Raw genomic sequence first — 20,624 nt, forward strand, 5'->3', positions numbered from 1 at the left:
CTCCAATAATGGATAACACCAGCAGTTGCCACCATAGATAAAGAACTGCTTCATAGCATTTGGCAGGAAGTTGATCACAAATGGGATAGTTGTCATGTTACAAGAGATAGCTTCATTGAACATTTGTAAATAAAACTTGAATATATACTGCAGTCAGTTGTGCATCAAACATTTCTATAACTCATTTATCTTTTTTACAATTCAAGGTTACTTATAAATAACTAACTTACAAACACCCGGTATTACAGCATAGCATTCTGGAGCAACCTTTTTGTTGTGGGCTGAGGCATCCACGTTGATGAAAATTTCGCTGCCACTGAAAAAACTAATAAAGGTGTTCTGGTAGGATGGATATGTGGGTTTTAGAGTAGTGTGTACAAGCGCACGCGCACACACACACAAATCAATGAAAGTAACACAGAATAGAAAATAGTAAAATATTTTACTGAACTTTGGTGATGCCGCTTATAGCAGTTGTAGAATGCAGATTTATCCTGTCTGTCCTGCATTGACTATAGTTTCATGCACACAAACTAAATAATGTTTTCTGAACTGAATTCAGAAGAAAACTAATCTTCTGTCATGATGTACTATTCGAAGAAAAGTTCTAAACTAACAGTACTCAGTTAGATCTCTAGGCAGATGACCTCTGTCCATGGATGATAATCTTATTCACTGTGCTGTTTTTACTGAAGACTAAGCACTGTCTTTCTATTGTACACTACTGCTATCTCAATCAATGACCTTGACTGGAAGACACAACGAACGTTCTGCAGGCACTCCCTTGCAAGACTTGGACTGACTTAAAACTTGCGACTCGCAATTTCTGTTCTTGGATGCTTATTTAACCATGTGTCCCTCTTCCTGGTGGCACTGCCTCTCTGGAGTGCAGGATTCGCATAGGCAGCATGATTGGTTTGTGCGCAGCAGTGTTCCTGCTGTTGGCACCAACGTTTTTCAGTATCGGCTTCCAGAACACTGCTGGATCAATCCATATGAAGTGGTCCAGTGATGGTTGCTTGACCATTTTTAAATATTTTAATTTTTTATATGTGATTGCCCTATATTTAAGAAGTTCAAAACAGTTTTTAAAATAATTTTACCTTTTGCCTTTGCTGAATGGCATCCATTTTCACTTGTAAGCATGTGACGATGTTTCAGTTTAGAGACGTTAGCAAAAATATGAATATCTCTGAACTGGGTTAAGTTACAACATTGCAATTGACATGGTTATTTTTAGAAAATTGTGCTCTACAACATTGTCTATTACACAAAATACTCTACATTCAAAAATAACCAGTCAAAATGACCTCCAAAGTTTGGTATTCAAATTTTCAAAAAGTCTCTTTTTAGACCCAAAAATAACAGACAAGCAGTGATTTATGAGTGACTCTCTTCTTCTATAGTTGGATATCATATACTACTAGCCTCATATAGAGCAACAACACTTACAAATGTTTCCATAATTTTTTATGAATTTTTGAAATTTGAAAATTTTTATTTTTTGTAAAGTTTGGGGTTAGTTACCTCGGGTGGGACTGAATATAAAAATATGATTTTTGCACAGTTTCTAAACCTATGTGATAGCAGCGTACTGTAAAAATTTCAATATAGATATCTGACTAAGGACAAAGATATGAATTTTTGAAAATGAGGAGATAATTCACATTACTCTACAACTGATCTTATGGCTGTTACCTATTTAAATGGTTTATTGTTTCATTGAAATAAAATTTTTACAGTACGTTGCAATCATAGAGGTGTACAAACTGTGCAAAAAGCATATTTTTATATTCAGACCCTCCTGAGATAACTAATCCCAAACTTTACAAAAAATGAAAATTTTCGAATTTCAAAAATTCATAAAAATTAAGGAAACATTTGTAAGTGTTCTTGCTGTAAATGGGGCTAATAGTACATGATATCTAACTACAGGAAAAAAAGATACTGTCATAAATCACTCCTTGTTTGTTATTTTTGGGCCTAAAAGGGGATTTTTGAAAATTTGGATACCAAACTTTGGAGGTCATTTTGACTAGTTATTTTTTAATGTAGAGTATTTTGTGTAATAGACAGTGTTGTAGAGCACAATTTTCTAAAAATAACCATGTCAATTGCAATGTTGTAACTTAACCCAGTTCAGAGATATTCATATTTTTGCTGACATCTCTAAACTGAAACATCGTCGCGCACTGACAAGTGAAAATGGATGCCATTCAGTAAAGGTGAAAGGTAAATGTTTTTTAAAAACTGTTTTGAACTTCTCAAATATAAGGCAGTCACATGTAAAAAATTAAAATATTTAAAAATGGTCAAGCAACCAACTTAATTTTTATTGGATCACATCATTTGGATTGACCCTGCTCAGTATTTACAGCAGAGCTATTCGCTCTGTATCAGGCCACGCGGTACATCCAGCAACACAGGCTTTCCAATTGTGTCATTTGCTCTGACTCTTTCAGTGTCCATCAAAGCGTCTGCTGCACACCGTCCATCCCCTAGTTCAACACGTCCAGGAAAGCTGTCACTTGCTCACTCTTGAAAGAGCCACTGCGATGTTTATGTGGGTTTCTGGTTATGTTGGTCTGACAGGAAGCACAGCTGCTGATGTGGCTGCAGTCCTCGTACATCAGCCCACTAGTTCTTAGATTCCCTCCAATGTCTCTTTGTTGCCATCTGTCAGCAGGTGGTGTCACTTTGGCATCAGTACTGGTCCTGCATTCATGGGAACAAGCTCCGGGTTATTAAGGTTCTTCCGGCAGCTTGGACAACTCCTCTTGGCCATCTGATCAGGAGGAGATCATTTTAGCTAGGTTGCAGATTGGGCACAGTCTTTTCAGTCATTGCCATTTGTTAAGTGGTGCTCCATCACCACTTTGTACTCATTGCGCTCAACCTCTGACAGTCCACCATTTCCTGAAGGAATGCCCTTTTTTTAATTCCTTAAGATTCATTTGTGTTTGCCATCTAGGTTATCGGCCGTTTTAACAAACTACGCACAGGCTATCAACTGTTTATTTTTTATCCATCATAGCAATATGGTGAAGGGCCATTTAATTTTTAGTTCATGACCTCCGTTTCCCTATGGCATATTTTAAAGACCTTTGTCTGTGTCCGTGTTTTTAGCGGTCTTCTCTTTTGTTGACTGGGATTAACATGTAATCATTTTGAACTCCTCTCTTTGTCTTTGTGTTCTGCCGTTCTGATGTGGGAGTGTATGACCCTAATAGTTTCTGCACCATCAGGCAGCCTGTGTGTAGTACAGGATAGAGGGAGATGTTCAACTGTAGAAATTTTTTACCGCTTACCAGATTCTTTCATGTCTAATTTGAACGAATATGGAAAGACAGACTACTTGTCTTGCATAGCTAAAAATTCTGAAACCTAAATGTTCCTCCTGAAAGTTGTTTAGAAGCTACATATAAAGGCACGTTTCTTGATACTGCATATGCTAGTATTAAAGATGGTGACATGATTCAGAACTGAATGAAAGAATATGTGTATGAGCATGCGAGCTTTGCAGTAACTGTGGATTGCTGCATAAATGATGCGTGTTAACGTGCACAAAAAGGGGTCAAAGAGGGGAAGGGAGTAGAAACATACATCTTTGGTGCATGAACCTTTCTTCTTTATTTGCAATAAGAGCTCTCAAAATAAATTTGTGCCAGGATTTCTATATTTTGTGTAGTAAAATTTAAAAGAATGGCACCTGTTGTGACTCATCTGGTTACCTTGACTGCTGGAAATAAATTTTGGTTTTACATTATTTGTTACATGTTTTTGTTGATTGTGTAAAGCTGTTCATTATGGCACAGTCAGAAATTTTGTTCCTGTATTATGTTTGAAATAAAACTGTTCTTTTTTTTCCAGAAACATCAACTTGAATGCAGCCTGGAGGATGAAAGAGAACGTGCTAATCATTTGGAAGTGGCACTTCAAGAAGCACATAGGGAAACTAATCATACAAGTAAACTGTATGACAATCTGAAACTGGAAATCGAAGAACGTGACTGTAAACTTAAAGAGTTAATAGAAGAGCTAGAGCATAAGGATAGGGATATAGCTGAGCTCAAACAAAAAGTTCGGTCACTTGAAGAGATGCTAGGTTCCAGGAATGAGGATATGAAAGTACATGTAAGTAAATTACATATGTAATTGCTCTATAATTTAAATTTCATTAAAAACATGTACAGATCAGTTTGCATATTTGCAAAAGTGCCCTTATTTTTGCTGCGTGTGTCATAGGGGGTCAGATGTACACCTATGTTTATATTATTTTCTGCTTACTGTTCTGCTCCAACTCTCTACATTCATACTCTGCAAACCACTGTGAACTTCATGGTGGAAGATATTCCCTGTTGTACCACATACTGCAGTTTTTTCCTATTCCTCTAGAATGTGGAAAGAATGTTGCTTAAATACCTCTCTGCACACTGTAAGTAATCTAACAGTGTCATGTCTTAGCTGTCCCGAGTGAGTGATGCATAGAATGCTGCAGTATATTCCTAAATTCATTACTTAAACTATTTATTGGAAGTTTCTAAGTTGGCTTTTTTGGGATGATTAGCATCTGTCTTAAACAGTCTGTCATTTCAGGTTTTTAGTATTTCTGTAACAGTCTCCAAAGACCGAACATACCTGTGAACATTTGTGCTGTTTTATTTTGTATATGTACTGTACCCCTGATATTTTGGCATGGCCATACACTGTTGAGCATTGTACAGAGATGATCTCAGTGTATTGTGTAAGTTGACTACTAGCGAACCAAAGTGCTCCGTCTTCTATACCTACAATGTAACCCATAGGTCATTCCATTCCATAGCTGCAAAATTGTCCACCCAGGTAATTTTAAGCTAATGGATTTGAATTTTAACTTGTTCATATTGTAGTCATAAAATACTACTTTTCTGTGTTTTGTGAGGTTTACAGTTTTAAATTTCTGAACATTTAAAGAAAGTTGCCAATGTTTGTACCTCTTCGAAATATTGCCAAGATCCAAATATTTGCACTTTCTCATATACTGCTCCATTATAATTAACTTCATGATTTGCAAAAAGTCTGAGGTTACCATTGTTGTCTCTCGTATCATTAATATACAACATGAACAGTAAGGTTCTCAACACACTTACCTGCGTTCCTGAGGTTACTACTTCTTCTTTTGTTGATGACTTTCATCCAAGATGATATTCTGCATCTTCCATAGTAACAAGGAGAGCTCCCCAGTGCTGTAACCAACTTCTTCAAATAGTCTATTTTGTGATATAGGTTAAGGTCCAAGATATCGTACCTTGCAGCTATTCATCCTGGTGGGGCCTCGTTTGCGAGTAATCGCTGAAAACAAATTTTGGAATTTCATGCTATGCTCTACAGCTTTGAAAAAAGGAACATTCAGCAGACTGGTTGCAAAGCATGGTGGTTAATGTACAGCTCTAGCATGCAACAGATTGTGGGTTTGAATCCTGCCAAGTGATTTGGAATTTTTTTATTTTTAAATATTTATTGAAATGATTTTGGCCATTTTTTTATTCAATTTATTGGGTTAAATGTACTTTTTAAATTTCTGTTGCACTGTCATGTCATTTTAATCGTCGTATTAATTGTTTCATTTGGTCTCATTTTTCTTCTTATCACTCTGTTTCCACTTGGAATCTTTGTACATGTGATTTTTAATTATTTTTGTGTTTTAACTACAGTTTAATTTCTTCCATTTTATCATCCTGTATATTTTGTTGATTTTATTGCATTTATTATTTATTTCCTAATTTGGCGTGAACTTACATTTATTGATAGTCTCTTCATTGTTTAAATATTCATCGGCATTACTGAATATAATAGACCCTAAGCCGCACTTCTTCTCCAGTATCCAAAAGACCGCATGCAGCTTAGAACAGAGTGCAAAACACACATAAGTTCTCAAAAATGCCGCTAGGAGCCACCAAAACTAACTTATGCCACCAAGTAGAAGCAGCACTAGGCAGGCAGACACATACTTGTTCCAAAACTCCTGTGCTAGTAAAGATGTTACATTCGATCCTGGATTTTCTGTTGTTTAATATACAAAAAAAGTTAAAAGATAAATCTACTTTTTTTTTTTTTTTTTTTTTTCGGTTCTTGAACTGTAATGTTATCCAACAAAGGAAATAGAAATTCAGTACTGCTCACCTTTGAATGTAGCAGCCATTCAAATATTCATAGCCACAAAGATTAATTTCTTTGCGAAAATACCAAACAGTGCAAAAAGACTTCAGGATTCTTCCATGAGGTGTCACTCCATGTCAAGTGTCCCAGTTCAGATGATGATCCCAGCTTGACCATCTTCAATTCTGATGAAATTTGTACAGGATATACCTAAGGGCCTACATGAACTTTGCAAATTTTCAGGCTCACCTGTAACTTGTTTGAGGTGCTAGAGCCATTTTCGTGAAGACCACTTGTACAGAGACTGAAAAACCGTGAAGAAATCGTCAAGTTTGGCATTCCACTGTTCCATGATCTGGACTCACAGTGAAGAAGAACTCCAGAATTTCCTCTCCAACCTCAACTCCTTTGGTTCCATCAGCTTCACCTGGTCCTACTCCAAATCCCATGCCACTTTCCTTGATGTTGACCTCCACCTGTCCAATGGCCAGCTTCACACGTCCGTCCACATCAAACCCACCAACAAGCAGCAGTACCTCCATTACGACAGCTGCCACCCATTCCACATCAAACGGTCCCTTCCCTACAGCCTAGGTCTTCGTGGCAAACGAATCTGCTCCAGTCCGGAATCCCTGAAGCATTACACCAACAACCTGACAACAGCTTTCGCATCCCGCAACTACCCTCCCGACCTGGTACAGAAGCAAATAACCAGAGCCACTTCCTCATCCTCTCAAACCCAGAACCTCCCACAGAAGAACCACAAAAGTGCCCCACTTGTGACAGGATACTTTCCAGGACTGGATCAGATTCTGAATGTGGCTCTCCAGCAGGGATACGACTTCCTCAAATCCTGCCCAGAAATGAGATCCATCCTTCATGAAATCCTCCCCACTCCACCAAGAATGTCTTTCCGCCGTCCACCTAACCTTCGTAACCTCTTAGTTCATCCCTATGAAATCCCCAAACCACCTTCCCTACCCTCTGGCTCCTACCCTTGTAACCGCCCCCGGTGTAAAACCTGTCCCATGCACCCTCCCACCACCACCTACTCCAGTCCTGTAACCCGGAAGGTGTACACGATCAAAGGCAGAGCCACGTGTGAAAGCACCCACGTGATCTACCAACTGACCTGCCTACACTGTGACGCATTCTATGTGGGAATGACCAGCAACAAACTGTCCAATCGCATGAATGGACACAGGCAGACAGTGTTTGTTGGTAATGAGGATCACCCTGTGGCTAAACATGCCTTGGTGCACGACCAGCACATCTTGGCACAGTGTTACACCGTCCGAGTTATCTGGATACTTCCCACTAACACCAACCTATCCGAACTCCGGAGATGGGAACTTGCTCTTGAATATATCCTCTCTTCCCGTTATCCACCAGGCCTCAATCTCCGCTAATTTCAAGGTGCCGCCACTCATACCTCACCTGTCATTCAACATCTTTGCCTCTGCACTTCTGCCTCGACTGACATTTCTGCCCAACCTCTTTGTCTTTAAATATGTCTGCTTGTGTCTGTATATGTGTGGATGGATATGTGTGTGTGTGTGTGCGCGCGAGTGTATACCCGTCCTTTTTTCCCCCTAAGGTAAGTCTTTCTGCTCCCCGGACTGGAATGACTCCTTACCCTCTCCCTTAAAACCCACATCCTTTCGTCTTTCCCTCTCCTTCCCTCTTTCCTGATGAGGCAACAGTTTGTTGCGAAAGCTTGAATTTTGTGTGTATATTTGTGTTTGTTTGTGTGTCTGTCGACCTGCCAGCACTTTCATTTGGTAAGTCACATCAGCTTTGTATATATATATACCTTTTTTTTTTTTTAAAGCGTTTTCTCCATCTATCTGAACAGTAACACAGTCCTTTTTTCCTGGACAAATCTGACTAAACTCTTAATCATAAAAGTGTTCTGTGACTCTTGCCTTCACGTCCTCAGAAAGCTTTCTCCCACGTTTACCTTTGGACTGTGCCAATATTCCCTGTTCAGCTTTTTACTTTCTAGCATTCCTTATAATTCTTTCTGAAACACAAAATTCTTCCATGGTCTTTTTTGATAGACCAGCTTTGGGGAACTAAGGTCAAAATTTGAATTTTCTTGTTATTATTTGATATATGTAATTTTTCTTTTAATTCTTGGATCAGCTCAATGTAATTTGAACTTGTCAAGCATTGCTTGCTTGTGGATGGTTGCTGGAGCAACCATTCACCGGGATCAGGTCCTCCCACTTTTGCAATTTTCTTAATAATTGCACCTTCAACTTGATGTATTTTGCACTTTGCATATCCTTTTTTATCCCTTGCACCAATTCGTTGAAATTTTAATGGTGATATTCCAACAGATGTTACAATTGTATTCAAATTGTGACTAACATTAGTCTCATCAGCTTCATCTGACTAATATGTAACGTCCGTTTGTGAATATTTCAGTGTATCAAATTCTTTTCTACAGGAAGGGCACATTTTTTGGCCTGGTTTAATATCAGACATGGTTATCCTTTTTAGTAGGTCAGCTGTTTCTGTGTTGATTGAACGCAAGCTTTTTCATGCAGTGTGATTTTTCTTGTCAAATGGGTTGCAGCATGATCTTTGCAAAAATTCAAATCTTTTTAGGAGTAAAGCTTCATGATGGAGGCATAGTTGAGTATTTTGAGTAGCATGTAAACCACTCCATCTAGTAAGTAATTCTTGTTCTTCTAAGGAAAGTTGCTTTACAGCTTTCAGTCCTTTTAGGGCACTGCATGTCATTTAATTGCATGGGGAATCAATGTTTCCAAAACTGCATACATTAACTTGACCTTGTTCTTCCATTTTAGCAACAACTTGATATGCTTCATACATTAAAATCAAATTGTCGACTCCTAAATAAAGAAAAGAAATGAAATTAATAAGCATTCAGCTTTCCAAAAATTATGTAGCAGTCTCTAGTACAGTTAAATGGTTAAATTTAGCAATGAACGTGTCACAAACAGGTTTAAAATCACCGAATAAACAGCAAAATGAATATTTAAACAATGAAGACATAATAAACAAAATTCCAAATTTTAGGTGACATTTTTCACATTACCCAAAGACACACCCAAATGAAAATAAGTTTTTCTTATAGAATGAAATGTGCTCTGTTGAATGGTGTTAATGAATGTAATGTAGTAGGTGCCCATTTTGAGATACGTGACTTTGAACATGGGTATATTTTGATACATTCATGTTTTTCAGCAAATTTGTGGGATGGTAGCACAGTAATTAAACACACAAGCCAGGAAAAAATTTGTGATATACTAAACACCCAGACAGACAGCAGTTTGGCAAAAGACCAGGTCCATAGCACACAATCTCGATTACTTATGGCTCAATAAACTATGGGGAAAATATCTCACATCATGATTCGTTGCCCACTTTGAACTGAGATTATGCCAAATGCATTACTTTCTGAACTCTACTTGGAACATTTGTGTTTAGAGCACACAAAGTTGTACCGCTATACCCAGAAGCAGGAGTCTAGCTCTTTTACATTAGGAATAGTGGAATGCCAAACTTGACTATTTCTTCACGACTTTTCGGTCTCTGTAAAAAGTGGTCTTCACGAAAATGGCTCTATGTCCTCAACCAAGTTACAGGTGAGCCTGAAACTTTGCGTAATCTCATGTAGGACCCTCAGGTACATCCTGTACAAATTTCATCAGAATTGCAGATGGTTGAGTCCGCCACTCGTGGTCTCGCGGTAGCGTTCTCGCTTCCCGAGCACGGGGTCCCGGGTTCGATTCCCGGCGGGGTCAGGGATTTGCACCTGCCTCGAGATGACTGGGTGTTTGTGTTGTCTTCATCATTTCATCATCATCCAGGAAAGTGGCGACATTGGACTGAGCAAAGATTGGGTAATTGTACGGGCGCTGATAACCACGCAGTTGAGCGCCCCACAAACCAAACATCATCATCATCATCATCTGCAGATGGTTGAGCTGTTAGCCCTAGGACACTTCACGTGGAATGACCCAATGAGTTTGTAAACTATGGCGCATTCTCACATTTTCTTTTGTTTAATTGTGTGAAATAATGATGATAGTGAACCACAATGAACTGCTTTCATTGTAGTGCCAAATTCAAGAAGGAAGCCACTTGTTTTGTACAAAAAAGTGCTAATCGCACTTCAGGTTTGCTTGGGGTACCGATCAGCTCGGTGTCACCATTTTTACAGCATGCATCACTACAAATAAATCTACTATCAAAATACAGTTGGCAAACCTTTGTTGACAATTTGTCAACATAGCCATATTCATATTATTCTTATGCTGAATAGTGACATCATCAGAAATTAAGCAAGGCAGCTGACTTTTGTATTTATTTAAAAATGATCTATACTATAAATTTGATGCAGACAAGTTATGTCTTTTCGAATAGTAAATTAATCTAAAAAATGATCTTGCTGCTAAGATTATGAATCGAACCCAGTGTTTATTCATTATTCTTCCCAGAGTTTAGAGTCTCATTTCTCGGGTGTAGTTTGGATTTGAGTGCGTCTTAGACTCTGGTAAATTTAGTACTTTGTCCATAATGGAATAAGAATTTATGTTTTAAATATTTGTACTACGACAGCCATCCAAACAAATGTACATCTTTTAATGAAAAATACATTTTTGACACCATTACATAGTCAATATGAAATTTGTCTTCTGTTTTTAACTGATACATCAGTAGATTCAAATGTTTAAATATTATCATAGATGAATAAAAAAAAAAGCTAAATGCCAAGTGGAAAAAGAATGAATGGAAAAGAGATTGAGGGTAGATGAAAAATTTAATAGCGATTAAAATTATGTGACAAAAGAATAGCAATAAAAAATTAAATTTAACCCCATTAATTTAGTATAAACAATGACCAAAGTCATTCCAATAAAGAGTTAACAATAAGAAATTTCAAAGCCCCTAATTTGATTTGAGCCCCAACATGTTAAATTCCCCTTTTTCCTTTCCTGTGTGATTTTTGCTGAATGATATTGCTTCTCCCCACCCCACCCCAAAGAGGTGGGGGAGGAGGAGGGGACCATGGAGCATTATGCGAGATTCTGTGTATGAGATATAGGGTGGTCCATTGATCGTGACCGGGCCAAATATCTCACGAAATAAGCGTCAAACGAAAAAACTACAAAGAATGGAACTTAACTAGCCTGAAGGGGGAAACCAGATGGCGCTATGGTTGGCCCGCTAGACAGTGCTGCCATAGGTCAAACTGATATCAACTGAGTTTTTATTACATATTTGTGTGGTATGTAAAGAAATATGAATGTTTTAGTTGGACCACTTTTTTTGCTTTGTGAAGTTGGCGCTGTAATAGTCACAAACATATCGCTCACAATTTTAGACAAACAGTTGGTAACAGGTAGGTTTCTTGAATTAAAATTCAGAATGTAGATAAGTTTGAACATTTTATTTTGGTTGTTCGAATGTGATACATGTACCTTTGTGAACTTATCATTTCTGAGAATGCATGCTGTTAACAGCGTGATTATCTGTAAATACCACATTAATGCAATAAATGCTCAAAATGATGTCCATCAACCTCAATGCATTTGGCAATACGTGTAACGACATTCCTCTCAACAGCGAGCAGTTCGCCTTCCATAATGTTCGCACATGCATTGACAATGCGCTGACACATACTGTCAGGTGTTTTCGGTGGATGATGATAGCAAATATCCTTCAACGTTCCCCACAGAAAGAAATCCGGGAATGTTAGATCCGGTGAACGTGCGGACCATGGTATGGTTCTTCGACGACCAATCCACCTGTCATGAAATATGCTATTCAATACTGCTTCAACAGCATGTGAGCTATGTGCCAGACATCCATCATGTTGAAAGTACATTGCCATTCTGTCATGCAGTGAAACATCTTGTAGTAACATTGGTAGAACATTACGTAGGAAATCAGCATACATTGCACTATTTAGACTGCCATCAATAAAATGGGGGCCAATTATCCTTCCTCCCATAATGCCGCACCATACATTAACTCACCAAGGTTGTTAATGTTCCACTTGGTGCAGCCGTTGTGGATTTTCCGTTGCCCAATACTGCATATTATGCCAGTTTACGTTACCGCTGTTGGTGAATGACACTTCGTCGCTAAACAGAACGCGTGCAAAAAATATGTCATTGTCCCGTAATTTCTCTTGTGCCCAGTGGCAGAACTGTAGACGACATTCTAAATTGTCGCCATGCAATTCCTGGTGGATAGAAATGTGGTACGAGCTCAATCAATGTTGATGTAGCATTCTCAACACTGACGTTTTTGAGATTCCCGATCCTCGTGCAATTTGTCTGCTGCTGATGTGCGGATTAGCCATGACAGCAGCTAAAACACCTACTTGGGCATCATCATTTGTTGCAGGTCGTGGTTGACGTTTCACATGTGGCTGAACACTTCCTGTTTCCTTAAATAATGTAACTATCCGGCGAACGGTCTGGACACTTGGATGATGTCATCCAGGATACCGAGCAGCATACATAGCACATGCCTGTTGGGCATTTTGATCACAATATCCATGCATCAACACGATATTGACATTTTCTGCAAAATTGGTAAATGGTCCATTTTAACATGGGTAATGTATCATGAAGCAAATACCGTCCGCACTGGTGGAATGTTGCGTGATACCACGTACTTATACGTTTGTGACTATTACAGCGCCATCTATCACAAAGCGAAAAAAGTGGTCCAACTAAAACATTCATATTTCTTTACGTACTACACGAATATGTAATAAAAAATGGGGGTTCCTATTTTAAAAAAAGCAGTTGATTGCATTTGACCTATGGCAGCGCCATCTAGCAGGCCAACCATAGTGCCATCTGGTTTCCCCCTTCAAGCTAGACAAGTTTCGTTCTCTATAGTTTTTTTGTTTGATGCTTATTTCGTGAGATATTTGGCCCGGTCACTATAAATGGACCACCCTGTATATATAAAAATTAGTTGCAAACAAGGGACGATCAGGGTGAATGGTTGCAGTGTGTGATACCTGGGACTTTAACTCACATCGCCATATAGAGGATTTCAGAAATTCAGTCCCACCACTGGGGTCCTCTCCTTGTAAGTAATTGTTAACCCACAAATTTTATTTTGATAGCATATATAATCATACTATCATAATAAGCACCAGAGTTGTATAGAGTCAAATGCTTTTCCAAAGTCAGGAAATAGAGCATCTGCTCGATAGCCTTGAACCATGAGTTTCAGGATATCATGTGAAGAAAACACGAGTTCGATTTACGTGACCAGTGTTTTCGGAATTTGTGCTGGTTGGCATGAAGGAGACTATTGTCACAAGACCTCATTTTGTTTGATTTCAGAATGTGTTCCAGTGTGGTACAAAAGAGGGATGTAGATAACTGGATGGTAGTTTTGGCATCACCTCTGCTACCCTATTTTTAGATGGGTATGGCATGATCTTCCTCGTAACAACTGGACACAGTTTTCTGTTTCAGTGACCTACACTGTATTATGCTTAAGAGCTATACTCTGTATGGAATTGGATAAGAGTCCCATTGGACTGAGAATGTAACCTCGGGTGCAAGGAGGCATCAGCATCTCTCCATGCCCTATAAAAATAAAAAGGCTCTTCCTTCTCAACCTAAAAACAAACTTGCACAAACACTTACACAACACTTGATTACAGCGACTTTGTCCTGCAGGGCCTCTCTCATGAAAGCTCACGACTACAGGAACTGATAATGAAGGAGTGTGTTAAATGTATCTATGGTGTTCAACTCTCTTATGATTTTCACCATCATATGCACAGCTATCCTGGCTGCGTGTGGACAACAACAGAGATTTCCATACCATGTCTTCTCTACTGTATTATGTGGACAATCACCGTCCTGTGTATATCTCTTCACCCTTACTCTTATCTGAATGACGTGACAGAAACACCTTTTCTCTTAAGAGCAAATGTCTTTCTGTACCACTCCATCATTCAGCCACTTTCTCAAAGTCCTCCTTAGTAGCTGGAACCTAACCATGAAATAACCTCCTGTGTTCTATTAGAGAACTGAATAACGTCTCAAACTTCAGAAGACGATAAATGACATATCCACTGAAACAACAGTAAGGATTACTATTGTTCCTGTATGCACTCGTTGTGCTTGTAAATCTTTCTTTCCACATCTGCTGTCCCCCTTCTTCATGCTTATCCGCCCTCAGACCTGCTACCCCCAGTAATATACATATATTTATTAATTATTAGTTATTCTCTAGTGGGATCCTTGTGACTTCTCGCCAATTTTAGTGAGTTTTCACTTTCCGCTATCATTGTCTTACTCAGATTTCATCTGGTTTTTTCCCCCTTGGGCATCTATTTCGTCCTTTGTATATTTTTCACACGTATTTGGGTATATTTTTTGCGTAATTTTTCAGACATAATTCCACCTTTTTACCGAATTTTTTCGCATGTTTTACACCACCGTGGATCCTTGTTCCTTCCATCTGCGTCAATACAGAAAAGTTTCCTTATCCCTAGCCAGATCCCAGTCCCACAAACTGTTCCTGCATTGCTGCTTCTCTCATGAAATCCCACCTAATGGCCTTACCATCAAATTACCTATCTTTGGTTGCCACCCCTCCTTCCACGTTGACCTCCACCAGTTCTGATTCTGTCAATCCGTAACTCTCACCAACATAGTCCTGCAAAACCATATCAACCAAGCTCAATCCTCCTTGCAGTACCTTCTCTCCGTTCGCAAAATTCTCCTGCTATGTTATCCCAAATTCCTGGAACCCATAACACACACTGAAAGTCTTGCCCTGCAGGAACTTGAGCAACATGCACAACGCCACCTCAAAAATCTCTCCATCGTGCTCGCTTCCAATTCCCGCCTCGGAGTACCACTGTCCACCACTTCAACAACTACCTCCAAACCTCCCCCATGTCCCCTCATAGCTGACGAACCCTGTCTCGCAGACCTACTACACTTACCCCACCCTCCAAAACTCCCTCCCACCACCACACAGAACCCAGAACCTAAACAGGCCCACAACACAGTCATGAACCTTTCCTCGCTACTACTATTCCCGGCAGGGTCAGGGATTTTCACCTGCACAAGATGACTGTGTGTTTGTGTTGTCCTCATCATTTCATCATCATTCATGAAAGCGGCGAGATTGGACTGAGCAGAGGTTGGGAATTTGTACGGGCGCTGATACCTGTGCAGTTGAGTGCCCCACAAACCAAATATCATCACCATCGTTACTATTGATGCCACTTCCCTATTATGTACAAACAAATCTGGGGTACAGCTATGGGCACCTGCATGACACCATTCTATGCCAACCTATTCATGGGCAATCTAGAGGAATCTTTACTGAAAACCCAGAATCCTAAACCCCTCACCTGGTTCAGATTCATTGATGACATCTTTGCTATCCGGACTGAAGGTGAGGACACCATATACACATTCCTCCAGAACCTCAACAACTTCTACACCATTTGCTTCATCTGGTCCTACTCAATCCAACAAGCCATCTTCCTATATGTTGACCTCCACCTCAGAGATGGCAACATCAGTACCTCTGCCGTTATCAAACCTACTAACCACCAGCAATACCTCCACTTTGACAGTTGCCACCCATTCTACACCAAGAAGTCCCTTCTGCACAGCCTAGCCACCCATGGTTATCGCTTCTGCAGTGACGAACAGTCCCTCTCAAAATATACTGAGGGTCTCACTGAAGCATTCACGGACAGCAGATTTCCTCCCAACCTTGTACAAAAACACATCTCCTGTGCCTTATCTTTCCAGTCTCCCACCACCTCCCAAAGTCCCACACTCCGGCCACAGAGAAGCATTCCCCTCGTAACTCAATACCATCTGGGACTTGAGAAACTGAAATGCATTCTCTGCCAGGGTTTCGATTACCTCTTGTGTCCTGAAATAAGAAATTCCCTGCCCACTATCCTTCCCACCCCTCTTACCATGGTATTCCGCCGTTCACCGAACCTACACAATATACTCATCCATTCTTACACAACCCCTGCTCCTAATCCCATACCTCATGGCTCATACCCCTGTAATAGGCCTAGATGCAAGATCTGCCCCATACATTGTCCTTACGCCAACTACTCCAGTCTGGTCACTAACATCACTAATCCCATCAAAGGCAGGGATATCTGTGAAACCAGCCATGATTCACAAGCTAAGCTGCAACCACTGTGCTGCATTCTATGTAGGCATGACAACCAACAAGCTGTCTGTCCACATGAATGGCTACTGACAAACTGTTTCTGAGAAAGAACCACGCTGTTGCTGAACACAATGCCAAACATGATATCCCTCATCTCAGTAACTGCTTCGAAGCCTGTGCCATATGGATCCTTCCCACCAACACCAGCTTTTCTGAATTGCACAGGTGGAAACGTTCCCTGCAATGCATCCTATGTTCCCATAACCCTCCTGGCATCAACCTTCATTAGTCACTGTTCTCACCCATCCAGCCCCCTCCCTGTTCCCATTCCAGCACTACACAGCCGTAATTTCACTGCCACACCCAGTCTTTTAATTTCTTTTTGTTTTGCTCCTTTCCATTACGTATCTCCCCCCCCCCCCCCCCCCTTTCCCATCTTCTGACCTGCCTTCAGTCTAAACTGCAGCACTTCACTGTCTGCCACCCCTACCATACTATCCCTCCCCCCTCCCCACCCCAACCTCCTCTTTACCCCCCACCCAGTCGCCACCCACATCATGCGTTGGTGTTGCTGCTCGCACTATGGTTTCAGTTGCCTGAGACAGACTGTGTGTGTGTGTGTGTGTGTGTGTGTGTGTGTGTGTGTGTGTGTGTGTGTGTGTGTGTGTGTGTGTGTGTGTGTGCGTGCGCGCGTTTTGCTGACAAAGGCCTTAATTGCCAAAAGCTATAATTGTGTGAATCTTTTTGTTGTGCCTATTATGACTCAGCATCTCTGCTATATGGTGAGTAGCAACTTTCCTTCTCTAATATTGATCACATATGTCTGTATGATGATTGTGAAAAGAGAGGTTAGGGAAATGTTTACTAAAATTATCATAATAAAGATGGTATGTCACTTTCGAATCACTGTTGGTTTTTGAAGACATTGAATACTTTATTTACATTAAGATGGGAGTGATATATTCCTTTTCAGTTTGAAACCTGCTCAAGTGACTCTCTTGGAAAAAGCTTGTATATGCTGTACCACTTGATTTTCTATTTCTTCCCTGACTTTTCTCTGTTTTGATTTACTACCCCCTTGTCTCCTTCTACAAGATGAGGCCTTTCTGCATCTCTTCAGATAGTACCTGGATTTTCTTCTGAACTAACAAAAATATTTCATCGTATGTTCCTTCGCAAAGCTGCACCATCACCTCACCCATCATGATGAATGGTTGCTTATCTCTTGCTCTGTGAAGGGCCATTGTTGGTACTATGATGTGATCTTTTAACTCATGGTACTTGTATCAACTCCCATCAAGTAATTCCCTTGCATTTGAGTAGCTTCCAACTCATAAAAATCTTCAACCAGCCAATCTTTGTGTTTGTAGCTGTGGTTCTTGCTTTTGTACCTGCATACACACTGGCTCTGTGGATTATACTTCCCGAATTTTCTTTATCACAATTCACGTTTTGGTCTTACGTCAGTGTTGCTTTTGTGTAAACAGAATAATTTTAGTAATCAGTAGTAAGATTTACCTTCTGTGCTGGATGAGCTTTTGCAAGAATACATTTATCACTTCAGCTTATGTATTCAGTCCCTCCATTTTCCAGCTTTTTTCTCATTGCAGCCACAGTACCTTCTCCTTTAATTTGTTCTTGCGTTCCATTTAGGCTGTTACAGACATCTGCAGCCTCTGCCATGTTATCTAGCAGTAAGTGTGCGGAACAGAGTGCCTCTCATATTTTTGAGTGGAGATAAAAAGAATGTTAAAACCCAGAAGCTGCTGTGGTAATAACTGCCAAAGATTTCACACAGACAGGAGCAGATCTTGATGTGCCGTGCAGCAATCTTCACAAGCCGTAAACAGATGCTACAGAGATGAGCATTTCAATCTTGACTTCATTGACAAAGCTATAGTTATGGTGTCCCGGCCACACTTGGCCTGACTGTCCACAAGCAGCTGTCTTTCTCACCACTGTGCACATACTCTGTCAGGCACAACATACTCTCTCTGTTGACATGCTTCTAGGCAAAGAACTTCACCATCATCATACTGCCAATCTTCAAAAATAGTGCCACAATCGACGCGCAGTGACAGACAGTTTGTATAATATTGTTTAAATGCAACATTATATGCAGCAGAAAACATAATGTGAATCTTATGATTAGTTTCATCAGATACAGACTCTTCAGTACCAAATATTAAATCATGAGTATTTATAACATGTAGTATTACATTCTGTTATTTATAGGTAGAATTAAATTAACTGCCTACAATAGTGATAACTCCATATGACAATTCTTATTACCCTGTTCCATCTGCTGTTTAAAACTTTTAGTACATGTTTTATGAACAATAGTGTTCTTCTTTTTGCAAATGCTTGAACAAAAGTTATATTCATGTAATTTATGTGTACTGTATTAAAATAAGTGGTGTGAACTGAAAATAAAAATATGACCATAAATGTGCGTAATGGGATTCTGGTGTCACAAATAGTATGCTAATCAGGTGGTCTGTAACACTACAACTCAAATACATTTATAGATGACTTTCTTCATTTATGTATGATGTTAACATATTTATGTTTTTCACTTTACTATGTACGAGGGCAATTGACATTTGTATTTTTCTATTAGTAATGCCATTACTTTGTCTTTCAGGTAAGGGAGCGTACTGAACGTGATGGTATCATTGAACAGAAAACATATCAGTTAAAAGAGCAGCACAAAGTTTTGCAGGGTATGGAGTCTAATTTGAATGAGAAGCAGATTCAAATTGATTCATTACGCTCTTTAGTTATGACAAGAGACTCAGCTATGATGTCTTTGGAAGCTAAATATACTTCAGCCAAAGCAACTGCAAGAAGTATGGAACTGAAGCTTGATGCATCGGAGAGAGAGATTCAAAGGCTAAAAGATGAGGTAAGCTTTTAACTTCTGTTGTTTATTATGCATACAGACATTAGTCCTTTCAGAACCAGTGAGTTTAAGGCCTGCTGTATTGACCTTGGATTATTACAGAAAATGATGGCATATCAAGCTGTTTAGAAATCTGGTTGTTTAAATATTAATCCTAAATTATATCACCATGCAGTGAAGTTGGATGAGCTTCGACAAGTGAAGTTGGATGAGCTTCGACAGAAAATTTTGTGATTAAGTAAAGTTCAACCACTATGATAAATTCACAATCTAGTCGCATTATAAAACATAACTTTTGTTTTGCACAAATAAGAGTTAAAAAAAGAAGTAACGAATGAAGTTACTAACACACACAATTTTAAGGAAATATGTGAATACACGATTCTGTCATTATCAACTATGTTGGGTAAGGTTACAGATAGTAACTGATATAACAATTAACATGATTAGTTTGACATTTCATACACACTTAGAAGCAGCGAAAGGCAGGGAAACTTGAAATATTTGCTGTGAAAAATTAGACAGCAGCCAGTAATGATTGCACACTTCTTACAAAAATGTTCTCTAGTGGCAGAGAGCACACAACTCACATTAAATTTTTAGCTACAAGACAACTGCCTAAATTGGTATATCAACTGCCTGCATATTGGTGATAGATGAGTAAGACGTGCATGTAATTCAATTTGTAATTAAAAGATGGTGGCTCAATGGTTGTATCGTGGAATGTGGTTTTGGATCCCACTCCATCCAGTTCCCACTTCATTTACCTCTGGGAATGGTTGTTAATGTACAACCTCAGAGGTAAACTAAATCATTCTGCAGAACTGCAGCATTTGAGCTACACAGTACATAGTTGCTGTCTGTGCATTCTGCCTAGATTCTGGCATTGGAGATTATGTAATAGAAGCATGTGTTGCCTTTTGCACATATGCATGTAATTAGGTCATTTTCAGTTAAATATATGCAATGTATTGGTGTCACAGCTGACTTAAGTTAGCTTTCTTATCAAATTGACATTAATACACACTGTTTTGTCTTAATATACATTGCCGTCATCAAGGAGAACAATATTTTCATTTGAAGTTACTCATGTATTCATTTACTGATGTGAATCTGCTGAAATGTGCATTGTTGTTTAAATCTGTGTAATTAAAATGTATACACATCACTGCTTGTAACATTGGGATAAAAATCTGCATTGTTCATCGTAAGCGTTGTAGCTTCATGCCTGCAATTAGCTTCTGCCTATTTTCCATAACAGTAGGTCCAATGAAATTCTCACTTTCAGTTCTATGCACATCAGCTTTGAAAAGTTTTTATAATCTTTGTTCCAGTTTACACAGCATATGTAAATCTATAGAAATAAATGTAATAATCAGACACCAGAACTTTTTCAGAATGCATTTTTAAA

The 20,624-nt window shown here is 39.3% G+C and overlaps 1 protein-coding gene across 5 annotated transcripts in view; it reads left to right on the forward strand.

Annotated features, from left to right (window-relative positions):
- Positions 1-20,624, forward strand: part of LOC124615566 (centrosomin) — a 406,915-nt gene that overhangs the window by 301,396 nt on the left and 84,895 nt on the right. For all 5 annotated transcript variants that reach the window (XM_047143545.1, XM_047143548.1, XM_047143544.1 and 2 more), the window contains exons 6-7: positions 3,871-4,134; positions 18,956-19,216. In XM_047143545.1, the coding sequence (XP_046999501.1) occupies positions 3,871-4,134; positions 18,956-19,216 (525 nt within the window). The remainder of the gene's footprint in view (positions 1-3,870; positions 4,135-18,955; positions 19,217-20,624) is intronic.

Source organism: Schistocerca americana, chromosome 5 (genome assembly GCF_021461395.2).
Source record: "Schistocerca americana isolate TAMUIC-IGC-003095 chromosome 5, iqSchAmer2.1, whole genome shotgun sequence".
NCBI lineage: Eukaryota > Metazoa > Arthropoda > Insecta > Orthoptera > Acrididae > Schistocerca > Schistocerca americana.